The sequence below is a fragment of the Crinia signifera genome, chromosome 1 (assembly GCF_055691185.1).
Source record: "Crinia signifera chromosome 1, ASM5569118v1, whole genome shotgun sequence".
In the NCBI taxonomy this organism is placed as follows: Eukaryota; Metazoa; Chordata; class Amphibia; order Anura; family Myobatrachidae; genus Crinia; species Crinia signifera.
Genome location: NC_139217.1, coordinates 477,410,392 through 477,424,327, shown reverse-complemented (window position 1 = coordinate 477,424,327; position 13,936 = coordinate 477,410,392). Strand labels below are relative to the sequence as shown.

The window sequence follows — 13,936 nt, the reverse complement described above, 5'->3', positions numbered from 1 at the left end:
TTGTGTGTAATTCAGTGTGTGATGTGGGTGCGATTCGGTGTGTGTATGATGTGGTGTGTGTGTGATGCGGTGGTCTGTATGTGTGTATGTGTGTGTGCGATGCGGTGTGTATGATGTGGTGTGTGTGTGATGCAGTGTGTCTGTATGTGTGTGTGTGATGCGGTGTGTGTGATGCAGTGTGTCTGTATGTGTGTATATGTGTGTGTGCGATGCGGTGTGTATGATGTGGTGTGTGTGATGCAGTGTGTCTGTATGTGTGTGTGCGATGCGGTGTGTGTATGATGTGGTGTGTGTGTGTGATGCAGTGTGTCTGTATGTGTGTGTATGTGTGTGTGCGATGCGGTGTGTATGATGTGGTGATGGTGTGTGATGCAGTGTGTCTGCATGTGTGTGTATGTGTGTGTGTGATGCGGTGTGTGTGATGCAGTGTGTCTGTATGTGTGTATATGTGTGTGTGCGATGCGGTGTGTATGATGTGGTGTGTGTGTGATGCAGTGTGTCTGTATGTGTGTGTGCGATGCGGTGTGTGTATGATGTGGTGTGTGTGTGTGATGCAGTGTGTCTGTATGTGTGTGTATGTGTGTGTGCGATGCGGTGTGTATGATGTGGTGATGGTGTGTGATGCAGTGTGTCTGCATGTGTGTGTATGTGTGTGTGCGATGCGGTGTGTACTCACAGGTGGCACTCAGAGCGATGGTGGATATGAGGAAGATGACAGCCATCACGGTGGGGGTGAGGAACAGATACCGTCTGACACCTGCAGACATAGAACCACCAGTTACTGTCATTACAGAGGATGTGACTCTTCCCTATCACACCGGAACTAACGGCCATCAGCTCCCACCATGTGTCCAGCTGATGGTGGCCTGTTTCAGACCTGTGCGCTAAGCTGCGTGTAATAGCAGACTAGCGAACAGGTACACGCCCATAAAACGCTGACCATTCCCCTGATCCCGCCCCTGCCCGCCCCAGTGCTCCAACCATGCCCTGCTCTCACCCCCTGCCCGCCCCACTGCTCCAACTGTGCCCTGCTCTCGCCCCCTGCTCCTGCCCGCTTCACTGCTCCAACCGTACCCTGCTCTCGCCCCTGCCCACCCCAATGCTCCAACCATGCCCTGCTCTCGCCCCCTGCCCCTGCCCGCTCCAACCGTGCCCTGCTCTCATCCCCTGCTCCCACCCCTGCCAACCCACTGCTCAAACCGTGCCTTGCTCTCGCCCCCTGCTCCTGCCTGCTACAACCGTGCCTTGCTCTCACACCCTGCTCGCCCCACTGCTCCAACCGTGCCCTGCTCCTGCCCACTCCACTGCTCCATCCGTGCCCTGCTCCTGCCCTGCCACCCACTGCTCCAACCGTTCCCTGCTCTCGCCCCCTGCTCCCACCGTGCCCTGCTCTCACACCCTGCCCCCCCTACTGCTCCAACCGTGCCCTGCTCTCGCCCCCTGCTCCTGCCCACTCCACTGCTCCAACCGTGCCGTGCTCTCGCCCCTGCCCACCCCAACGCTCCAACCGTGCCCTGCTCTCGCCCCCTGCTCCCGGCCCCTACCCGCCCCACTGCTCCAACCATACCCTGCTCTTGCCCTCTGCTCCCGCCACTGCCCGCCCCACTGCTCCAACCATGCCCTGCTCTCACCCCCTGCCCACCCCACTGCTCCAACTGTGCCCTGCTCTCACCCCCTGCTCCTGCCCCTGCCGGCCCACTGCTCCAACCATGCCCTGCTCTCACCCCCTGCCCGCTCCACTGCTCCGACCGTGCCCTGCTCTCACCCCCTGTTCCTGGCCCTGCCCACCCCACTGCTCCAACCGTGCCCTGCTCTCACCAACTGCTCCCGCCCCTGCCCGCCCCACTGCTCCAACCGTGCCCTGCTCTCAACCCCTGCCTGCCCCACTGCTCCAACCATGCCCTGCTCTCACCCCTGCTCCTGCCCCTACCCACCCCACTGCTCCAACCTTGCCCTGCTCTCGCACCCTGCTCCTGCCCGCTCCACTGCTCCAACCGTGCCCTGCTCTAGCCCCCTGCTCCTGGCATTGCTCGCCCGACTGCTCCAACCGTGCCCTGCTCTCGCCCCCTGCTCCCGCCACACTGCTACAACCATTCCCTGCTCTCACCCCCTGTCCGCCCCACTGCTCCAACCGTGCCCTGCTCTCACCCCCTGCTCCTGCCCCTACCAACACCACTGCTCCAACCTTGCCCCCTGCTCCTGCCCGCTCCACTGATCCAACCGTGCCCTGCTCTCGCCCCTGCCCGCCCCAATGCTCCAACCGTGCCCTGCTCCTGCCCGCTCCACTGCTCCAACCGTGCCCTGCTCTCGCCCCCTGCTCCTGGCACTGCTCGCCCGACTGCTCCAACCGTGCCCTGCTCTCGCCCCCTGCTCCCGCCCCACTGCTACAACCATTCCCTGCTCTCACCCCCTGTCCGCCCCACTGCTCCAACCGTGCCCTGCTCTCACCCCCTGCTCCTGCCCCTACCAACACCACTGCTCCAACCTTGTCCCCTGCTCCTGCCCGCTCCACTGATCCAACCGTGCCCTGCTCTCGCCCCTGCCTGCCCCAATGCTCCAACCGTGCCCTGCTCCTGCCCGCTCCACTGCTCCAACCGTGCCCTGCTCTCGCCCCCTGCTCCCGCCCCTGCCCGCCCCACGGCTACAACCGTGCCCTGCTCTCACCCCCTGCTCCCGGCCCTGCCCACCCCACTGCTCCAACCGTACCCTGCTCTCGCCCCCTGCTCCTGCCCGCTCCAACCGTGCCTTGCTCTCACTCCCTGCCCGCCCCCACTGCTCCAACCGTTACCTGCTCTCATCCCCTGCTCCCGCCCCTGCCACCCAACTGCTCCAACCGTGCCTTGATCTCGCCCTCTGCTCCTGCCTGCTACAACCGTGCCCTGCTCTCACACCCTGCCCTCTCCACTGCTCCAACCGGCCCTGCTCTTGCCCCTGCCACCCCACTGCTCCAACCGTGCCCTGCTCTCGCCCCTTGCTCCAACTGTGCCCTGCTCTCACGCCCTGCCCGCTCCACTGATCCAACCGTGCCCTGCTCTCGCCCCTGCCCGCCCCAATGCTCCAACCGTGCCCTGCTCCTGCCCGCTCCACTGCTCCAACCGTGCCCTGCTCTCGCCCCCTGCTCCTGGCACTGCTCGCCCGACTGCTCCAACCGTGCCCTGCTCTCGCCCCCTGCTCCCGCCCCACTGCTACAACCATTCCCTGCTCTCACCCCCTGTCCGCCCCACTGCTCCAACCGTGCCCTGCTCTCACCCCCTGCTCCTGCCCCTACCAACACCACTGCTCCAACCTTGTCCCCTGCTCCTGCCCGCTCCACTGATCCAACCGTGCCCTGCTCTCGCCCCTGCCCGCCCCAATGCTCCAACCGTGCCCTGCTCCTGCCCGCTCCACTGCTCCAACCGTGCCCTGCTCTCGCCCCCCTGCTCCCGCCTCTGCCCGCCCCACTGCTACAACCGTGCCCTGCTCTCACCCCCTGCTCCCGGCCCTGCCCACCCCACTGCTCCAACCGTACCCTGCTCTCGCCCCCTGCTCCTGCCCGCTCCAACCGTGCCTTGCTCTCACTCCCTGCCCGCCCCACTGCTCCAACCGTTACCTGCTCTCATCCCCTGCTCCCGCCCCTGCCACCCTACTGCTCCAACCGTGCCTTGATCTCGCCCTCTGCTCCTGCCTGCTACAACCGTGCCCTGCTCTCACACCCTGTCCGTCCCACTGCTCCAACCGTGCCCTGCTCTCGCACCCTGCTCCTGCCCTCTCCACTGCTCCAACCGTGCCCTGCTCTTGCCCCTGCCACCCCACTGCTCCAACCGTGCCCTGCTCTCGCCCCTTGCTCCATCTATGCCCTGCTCTCACGCCCTGCCCGCCCCACTGCTCCAACCGTGCCCTGCTCTCGCCCCCTGCTCCTGCCCGCTCCACTGCTCTAACCGTGCCCTGCTCTCGCCCCTGCACACCCCAATGCTCCAATCGTGCTCTGCTCTCACCCCCTGCTCTCGGCCCTACCCACCCCACTGCACCAACCGTGCCCTGCTCTTGCCCCCTGCTCCCGCCACTGCCCGCCACACTGCTCCAACCGTGCCCTGCTCTCACCCCTGCCCACCCCACTGCTCCAACTGTGCCCTGCTCTCGCCCCCTGCTCCTGCGCCTGCCAGGCCCACTGCTCCAACCTTGCCCTGCTCTCGCCCCCTGCTCCTGCCCCTGCCCGCTCCACTGCTCCAACCGTGCCTTGCTCTCGCCCCTGCCAGCCCCAATGCTCCAACCATGCCCTGCTCCCGGTACTGCTCGCCCCACTGCTCCAACCGTGCCCTGCTCTCGCCCCCTGCTCCCGCCCCACTGCTACAACCATTCCCTGCTCTCACCCCCTGCTCCCGGCCCTGCCCACCCCACTGCTCCAACTGTGCCCTGCTCTCACCAACTGCTCCCGCCCCTGCCCGCCCCACTGCTCCAACCGTGCCCTGCTCTCACCCTGCTCCTGCCCGCTCCACTGCTCCAACCTTGCCCTGCTCTCACACCTGCCCGCCCCAATGCTCAAACCGTGCCCTGCTCTCACCCCCTGCCCGCCCACTGCTCCAACCGTGCCCTGCTCTCACCCCCTGATCTTGCCCTACCAACTCCACTGCTCCAACCTTGCCCTGCTCCTTGCCCCCTGCTCCTGCCCGCTCCACTGCTCCAACCGTGCCCTGCTTTCGCCCCTGCCCGCCCCAATGCTCCAACCGTGCCCTGCTCTCGCCCTCTGCTCCTGCCCGCTCCACTGCTCCAACCGTGCCCTGCTCTCGCCCCCTGCTCCCACCCCTGCCCGCCCCCACTGCTACAACCGTGCCCTGCTCTCACCCCTGCTCCCAGCCCTGCCCACCCCACTGCTCCAACCGTGCCCTGCTCTCACCAACTGCTCCCACCCCTGCCCACTACTGCTCCAACTGTACCCTGCTCTCACCCCCTGCTCCCGCCTCTGCCCGCACCACTGCTCCAACCGTGCCCTGATCTCACCCCCTGCCCACCCCACTGCTCCAACCGTGCCCTGCTCTCGCCCCTGCTCCTGCCCGCTCCACTGCTCTAACCGTGCCCTGCTCTCGCCCCTGCACACCCCAATGCTCCAATCGTGCCTGCTCTGCCCCTGCCTCTCGGCCCTACCCACCCCACTGCACCAACCGTGCCCTGCTCTTGCCCCCTGCTCCCGCCACTGCCCGCCACACTGCTCCAACCGTGCCCTGCTCTCACCCCCTGCCCACCCCACTGCTCCAACTGTGCCCTGCTCTTGCCCCTGCTCCTGCCCCTGCCAGGCCCACTGCTCCAACCTTGCCCTGCTCTCGCCCCCTGCTCCTGCCCCTGCCCGCTCCACTGCTCCAACCGTGCCTTGCTCTCGCCCCTGCCAGCCCCAATGCTCCAACCATGCCCTGCTCCCGGTACTGCTCGCCCCACTGCTCCAACCGTGCCCTGCTCTCGCCCCCTGCTCCCGCCCCACTGCTACAACCATTCCCTGCTCTCACCCCCTGCTCCCGGCCCTGCCCACCCCACTGCTCCACTGTGCCCTGCTCTCACCAACTGCTCCCGCCCCTGCCCGCCCCACTGCTCCAACCGTGCCCTGCTCTCACCCCTGCTCCTGCCCGCTCCACTGCTCCAACCTTGCCCTGCTCTCACACCTGCCCGCCCCAATGCTCAAACCGTGCCCTGCTCTCACCCCCTGCCCGCCCACTGCTCCAACCGTGCCCTGCTCTCACCCCCTGATCCTGCCCCTACCAACTCCACTGCTCCAACCTTGCCCTGCTCTTGCCCCCTGCTCCTGCCCGCTCCACTGCTCCAACCGTGCCCTGCTTTCGCCCCTGCCCGCCCCAATGCTCCAACCGTGCCCTGCTCTCGCCCCCTGCTCCTGCCCGCTCCACTGCTCCAACCGTGCCCCTGCTCTCGCCCCCTGCTCCCACCCCTGCCCGCCCCACTGCTACAACCGTGCCCTGCTCTCACCCCTGCTCCCGGCCCTGCCCACCCCACTGCTCCAACCGTGCCCTGCTCTCACCAACTGCTCCCACCCCTGCCCACTACTGCTCCAACTGTACCCTGCTCTCACCCCCTGCTCCCGCCTCTGCCCGCACCACTGCTCCAACCGTGCCCTGATCTCACCCCCTGCCCACCCCACTGCTCCAACCGTGCCCTGCTCTCACCCCCTTCTCCCGCCCCTGCCGACCCTACTGCTCCAACCGTGCCCTGCTCCCACCCCCTGCTCCACCCTGCCCACCCCACTGCTCCAACCGTGCCCTGCTCTCGCCCCCTACTCCCATCCCTGCCCATCCCACTGCTCCAACCGTGCCCTGCTCTCACACCCCTGCTCCATCCCCCTGCTTCAACATTGCCAGTCCTCTGCTCCCGCCCCCTGCTCCAGCATGCCAGTCCTCTGCTCCCGCCCCCACTGCTCCAACCCCATGTCCGTCCTCTGCTACTTTCCCCTTCTCCCACCCCTGCCTGCCCCACTGCTCCAACCCCATGCCCTGCTCTCGCCCCCTGCTCCCGCCCCTGCCAACCCCACTGCTCCAACCGTGCCCTGCTCTCGCCCCCTACTCCCACCCCTGCCCATTCTACAGCTCCAACCGTGCCCTGCTCTCGCCCCCTGCTCCATCCCCCTGCTCCAACATTGCCAGTCCTCTGCTCCCGCCCCCTGCTCCAATGTGCCAGTCCTCTGCTCCCGCCCCCTGCTCCAACCCCGTGTCCGTCCTCTGCAGGGCCGGCCCTACCAACTCAGCAGCTCCTGCGAAGCAGGGAGGCGCCATGCTGAAAAGGCGCTGTCTCCCTCCCTGCTCTGCTAAAGCTGGCTCAGCCCTCACTGTCACTGCCTCCTGCACGGCGCCCGCAGCGCCTGTCTGACAGCGGGTGGGCGGCAGTATAAAGAGCTGCTCCCTGCTCCGCGAGTGCACACAGCCTGCACGCCGCCCACAGTGCCTATCTGACAGCGGGCGGCAGTATGGAGAGGCTGAGCAGCCCCATCTTCCTCACGGACACTTGCGCTGAGGCATGTAGCGCTGTCTGTGAATGCCTGGATGACATGTCATGTCCGAATCCGCCCCCTACCCATTGCTCCCTGCGCCTGTCAGCTGTCAATCAAATGACTAACAGGCAACAGCTCTGCCTCTCCTTCCTTCCCTCTTCTCAGTGTGCTGTGCCAGTGCCACTGCCAGTCCTCAACACTCCGCCCCCTCTATCTCCTGCCTTCTTCCACCTCCTCCTTCTCTACCCTCCTCTCAGGGGAAACCTCAGTCACAAGAGGGGTGTAATGGCGTCCTCAGCGTCCTGCCTAGGATATAGAAGAGGAGGGACTGCACAAGAGTTAAACAGCAAAAGAACCATGAGTCTTATTATACATGTTTATAACACATTTTTTTAATAATTGAAGATTTTTTTAATATTAATTTAGACACTTTTTAAATAATGGGCTGGGTTATGTGCTAAAGGTGGCCATACACTCTGCAATAGCAGCGTGCGATGCGATGTGCGCTCCTGCGGGCATCGCATCGCACAGTGCAAAAAGTATGTGCTGCACACACTTTTGTACTGCTTTCGGATCGCTTTGCACACACACTGCATGCATGCCGTGCGATGCGATCTAGCCCATAACGTATGCGATTCTCGCAGCGTGTATGGGCACCTTTAGTGCCTGCAACATTTTGCGGACACACCACTGAGATGTACATGCAACCGAGATCCTCCATAGGATCGCATTTTACTTACGCTCCCACAATCAGGCTGCAGCTTGTTGCAATGGCAATGTGAAAGGGCGCCAAAGTTATGTTTTGCAGGAGGGCGCCGGACACCCTGGTCCTCTGCTCCTGCCACTGCCTGCCTTCTGCTTCAACCTCATGCCCTGCTCTCGCCCCCTGCTCCTGCCCGCTCCACTGCTCCAACCTTGCCTTGCATTACTAAAGTGAAGCTTGATTACTTAAGTGAGTTGGAAACTGAAGCAGGTGAGTTAGAATACTGAAAAAGGTGAGTTTGAACACAGTCTAAATTTTCATATTCTGTTTTATTGTAATAGATTCATCTTCTTTCTATCCTATTGTAACCTGTTGCTCAATTTTGACATTTAATTCATTGTATCTATATTTTTCCAACATTGTATGTCATTCACTATTATTTTCTCTTATCTTTGCCACACATTTATTGCACTCTGTTTCCCTCTTCACGCCTGCTCACATTTGCCTCACTTCTGACCTTCTCTGTTCCCTTCATCCTCTCACTTGTTGTTGTTTCATACTTAATTGGATTACTCAATCAACCTGATTTTACCCACTGGTCTCCTCTCTGACAGTAGTTCCTTGCCTGTTACCTTCTCTCTCACTCTGTTTTCTACCAAATCTACTACAGACGCTGTCTGTCCTCCCAAATCCCTCTGTCTGCTTTCACTAACCTACCCTCTCACCTTCGATTCCTCATGGCTGTTAATCTCTCAACTTCACTTTCTCCAACTGCTCCTCCCCCCTCCCATCCCATACCTATCCTGACCACTCGCCCCCGCACCCCCACCCTCCCAATGACCCCCCCTCGCTTCTGCAATCCCCAAAACCTTATCCACATAAATACACAACCCACCCCCCCTCTTTCCTGTGCACTATGGAACGCCAGATCCATCTGCAACAAACTCCCTGCCATCCATGACCTATTCATCTCTAGAGCATTCCACCTCCTTGCTATCACCGAGACCTGGCTCTCCACCTCTGATTCTGTCTCTCCAGCTGCTCTCTCCCACGGTGGCCTCTCTTTCTCTCACACTCCCAGGCCTGACGGTCGCCAAGGTGGCGGTGTGGGTTTTCTCCTCTCAGCCTCATGCACCCACAGTGTCATTCACCCTGAACCCTCTCTCCTTTTCTTCTCCTTTGAGTCTCACTCTATCCGTCTATACTACCCCTACCACCTCCGTGTCGCTGCAATCTACCGCCCCCCTGGCCCTATCTCCCAATTTCTTGACAACTTCGCCGCCTGGCTTCCACACTTCCTCTCCTCTGACCTGCCATCTGTCATTCTTGGTGACTTTAACATCCCCTTGGATAACCCCGCTGATCCTGGCACCTCCAAACTCCTCTCTCTCTGCTCCTCTCTTGGCCTATCTCAGTGGACTACCTCTCCCACCCACATCCAAGGACACTCCCTCGATCTCGTCTTCTCTCGCTCTTGTTCCCTTACTGACTACACTATCTCAGCTTTTCCTCTTTCTGACCATCACCTCATCTCCTTCTCCCTCACTGCTTCCCCCTCTCCCACCCCCCCTCCCAAGCGCATTGTCTCACGGCATAACGTCAACACACTTGATCTTGCTGCCTTCTCAAACACGCTGTGTCCTCTTCTCGCCCCAATCGCCCTCATGTCCTGCCCGAACCTCGCTGCCTCCCTCTATAATGACACCCTATCTTCGGCATTGGACTCTGCCTGCCCTCCCTCCTCTATCCCCCTTCGATGCTCCAACCCCCAACCGTGGCACTCACCTATCACCCGATTCCTTAAAAAGTGCTCTCGCACTGCTGAGCGCTTCTGGAAGAAATCACGCTCCCTTGCGGATTATCTCCATTTCAAATTCATTCTTTCCTCCTTCAGCTCTGCCCTTGCTCTGGCCAAGGAATCCTACTTTAAGTCCCTCATCCTTTCCCAATCATCCAATCCCCGCAGGCTCTTCGCCACCTTCAACTCCTTGCTCTCCCCCCCTCCTCCAGCTCTTCCGTCCTCCATCGTAGCCGCTGATTTTGCTACCTACTTTTCAACCAAAATCTCCTCTCTCAGGACTGCCATCACTGCTGCCATGACCTCACCCTCTCCCTCCTCCCCTCCTACATCTCCACTCCCCTCCTTCCAACCCCTGTCCTCATTTTACCCCACCACTGCTGCTGAAGTCCACTCTATCCTTCAATCCGCTTCTCCCTCCACCTGCCCGCTTGATCCTATCCCCTCCAATATTATCCGTCGTCTCAGTCCATCAGTCTGCTCTCACCTGGCTCACCTCTTTAATCTTTCCCTATCCTCTGGGATCTTCCCTTCCTCCTTCAAACATGCTCTTGTCTCCCCAATTCTCAAAAAAACAAATCTGGACCCCAACTCTCCATCCAACTACAGGCCCATCTCCCTCCTCCCTTTTGCCTCCAAACTCCTAGAAAGTCTGACCTATAATCGTCTCCTAAGCCACCTTACTGCTAACTCCATTCTAGACCCCCTCCAATCCGGGTTCCGCCCTTTACATTCCACTGAAACTGCCCTGACCAAAGTCACTAACGATCTACTATCGGCTAAATCCAAAGGCCTCTTCTCTATCCTCATCCAGCTTGATCTGTCGGCTGCCTTTGACACTGTTGACCACCCTCTCCTGCTCAACACCCTCCGCTCCTTTGGCATCACTGGCACGGTCTTCTCCTGGTTCACCTCATACCTCTCCGATCGCTCCTTCTCCATCTCCACTCCGAGCTCCTCCTCTCCTACTACCCCCCAGCCAGTCGGTGTTCCCCAAGGGTCAGTCCTTGGCCCTCTCCTCTTCTCCCTCTACACCACCTCTCTGGGCACCCTCATCAGCTCCTATGGTTTTCATTACCACCTTTATGCTGATGATACCCTAATCTATCTCTCCTCCCCCGACTTATCCCCATCACTTCTGTCCAAGGTCTCCGAATGCCTCACGGCCATCTCAGCCTGGATGACCCAACGCTTCCTGAAACTAAACATGGCTAAAACTGAACTTCTAATCTTCCATCCCCCGAACATCCCCTCTTCTCCCACTATCTCCATCAGCATTGGTGAAACCGAGATCACGTCCACCGACCAAACGCGCTGCCTCGGTGTCATCATTGACTCCTCCCTCTCTTTCACCCCCCACATTCGTGCTCTCTCACAGTCTTGCCGCTTTCACCTACGCAACATCTCACGCATCAGACCATTCCTCTCCACTGACGCGACCAAAATTCTCATTCACTCTCTTGTCATCTCCCGCCTTGACTACTGCAACATCCTTCTCTCTGGGCTACCTCTCACCCGCCTCGCACCTCTCCAATCCATTCTTAACGCTGCTGCTAGGCTCATCTTCCTCTCCCGCCGCTCTACCTCCGCCTCCCCCCTCTGTTTATCTCTTCACTGGCTCCCCATTCCTTTCCGAGTTCTCTTTAAACTCCTCACCACCACCTACAAGGCTCTCTCCTCCTCCACAGCTCCCTACCTCTCTTCACTGATCTCTATCCACACTCCCTCCCGTCCTCTTCGCTCCATCGCTGACCGCCGACTGACCTCTCACCTAATCACCTCCTCCCACTCCCGTGTCCAAGATTTCTCTCGCGCTGCCCCCCTGCACTGGAACAACCTCCCGCCACCCATCAGGCTATCTGATTCCCTTACCTCCTTCAAGCGCTCCCTCAAAACCCACTTTTTTCGACTAGCCTATCCCTCCTCCTAACCTCTTTTGATCCTCCTATCCTGCCTCCGTTCCCCTCCGTTCCTACTTATCCTATTGTATTTCGTTCGTCCACCCACCTATTTTTAGTATGTTAACTCTTATGAGCAGGGCCCTCCTTCCTCACGTACTCACGCTACCTCATTACCTCACCTGTGCTCCTGTCCTGTTCTTCCCTTCCTCTACTTCATCTTCAGTCTCCTTGACAATTTTGACACCTACTTCTGAACTGATGCTGATTTTAGTTCTACCAGCTATACCCCTATTTATACTGTATCTTTCTACACACCCTGTACGTTACCTTGTAATTTGTTTTTTTTGTTTGCTATGTACGGCGCTGCGGACACTTTGCGGCGCCTTATAAATAAACGTACTACTACTACTACTACTACTCTCGCCCCTGCCCACCCCAATGCTCCAACCGTGCCCTGCTCCCGCCCCACTGATCCAACCCCGTACCCTGCTCTCGCCCCCTGGTCCCACCTCTGCTCCAACCATGTGCCCTGCTCTCGACCCCTGCTCCCGCCCCTGCCCCTGCTCCAACCACAGGCCTTGCTCTAGAACCCCTGCTCCCACCCCTGCCTGCCCGACTGCACCAACCCCGTGCCCTGCTCTCGCCGCCTGCTCCCTGCTTTAATAAAAGGGATACATTTACTAAGATGGGATGTTGCCCATAGCAACTAATCAGATTATACAATTTCCCAGGATGCAATAGAGAAATGATAGAAATAATCTGATTAGTTGCTTTGGGCAACATCATCTCATGTTTAGAAGCTTTAGTAAATTAACAGCATCGGATATGTGCACATGTGGGAGACACGGAGTTGTATGTGCGCATGTGGGAGACACGGAGCTGTATGTGCGCATGTGGGAGACACGGAGCTGTATGTGCACATGCGGGAGACACGGAGCTGTATGTGCGCATGCGGGAGACACGGAGCTGTATGTGCGCATGTGGGAGACACGGAGCTGTATGTGCGCATGTGGGAGACACGGAGCTGTATGTGCACATGCGGGAGACACGGAGCTGTATGTGCGCATGCGGGAGACACGGAGCTGTATGTGCGCATGTGGGAGACACGGAGCTGTATGTGCGCATGTGGGAGACACGGAGCTGTATGTGCACATGCGGGAGACACGGAGCTGTATGTGCGCATGTGGGAGACACGGAGCTGTATGTGCGCATGCGGGAGACACGGAGCTGTATGTGCGCATGTGGGAGACACGGAGCTGTATGTGCGCATGTGGGAGACACGGAGCTGTATGTGCGCATGTGGGAGACACGGAGCTGTATGTGCACATGCGGGAGACACAGAGCTGTATGTGCACATGTGGGAGACACGGAGTTGTATGTGCGCATGTGGGAGACACGGAGCTGTATGTGCACATGTGGGAGACACGGAGCTGTATGTGCACATGTGGGAGACACGGAGCTGTATGTGCACATGTGGGAGACACGGAGCTGTATGTGCACATGTGGGAGACACGGAGCTGTATGTGCGCATGCGGGAGACACGGAGCTGTATGTGCGCATGTGGGAGACACGGAGCTGTATGTGCACATGTGGGAGACACGGAGCTGTATGTGCGCATGTGGGAGACACGGAGCTGTATGTGCACATGTGGGAGACACGGAGCTGTATGTGCACATGTGGGAGACACGGAGCTGTATGTGCACATGTGGGAGACACGGAGCTGTATGTGCACATGTGGGAGACACGGAGCTGTATGTGCACATGTGGGAGACACAGAGCTGTATGTGCACATGTGGGAGACACGGAGCTGTATGTGCACATGTTAGGGACACGGAGCTGTATGTGCGCATGTGGGAGACACGGAGCTTTATGTGCACATGTGGGAGACACGGAGCTGTATGTGCGCATGTGGGAGACACGGAGCTGTATGTGCACATGTGGGAGACACGTAGCTGTATGTGCACATGTTAGGGACACGGAGCTGTATGTGCGCATGTGGGAGACACGGAGCTGTATGTGCGCATGTGGGAGACACGGAGCTGTATGTGCGCATGTGGGAGACACGGAGCTGTATGTGCACATGTTAGGGACACAGAGCTGTATGTGCGCATGTGGGAGACACGGAGCTGTATGTGCACATGTTAGGGACACGGAGCTGTATGTGCGCATGTGGGAGACACGGAGCTGTATGTGCACATGTGGGAGACACGGAGCTGTATGTGCACATGTTAGGGACAAGGAGATGTATGTGCGCATGTGGGAGACACAGAGCTGTATGTGCGCATGTGGGAGACACGGAGCTGTATGTGCGCATGTGGGAGACACGGAGCTGTATGTGCGCATGTTAGGGACACGGAGCTGTATGTGCGCATGTGGGAGACACGGAGCTGTATGTGCGCATGTGGGAGACACGGAGCTGTATGTGCGCATGTGGGAGACACGGAGCTGTATGTGCGCATGTGGGAGACACGGAGCTGTATGTGCGCATGTGGGAGACACGGAGCTGTATGTGCACATGTGGGAGACACGGAGCTGTATGTGCGCATGTTAGGGACACGGAGCTGTATGTG

At 59.5% G+C, this 13,936-nt stretch overlaps 1 protein-coding gene across 1 annotated transcript in view; it reads right to left on the bottom strand.

Annotated features, from left to right (window-relative positions):
- Window positions 1–13,936, bottom strand: part of LOC146019912 (early activation antigen CD69-like) — a 115,746-nt gene that overhangs the window by 48,111 nt on the left and 53,699 nt on the right. The window contains exon 5 of the mRNA XM_083152568.1: window positions 677–757. Within this exon, the coding sequence (XP_083008694.1) occupies window positions 677–757 (81 nt within the window). The remainder of the gene's footprint in view (window positions 1–676; window positions 758–13,936) is intronic.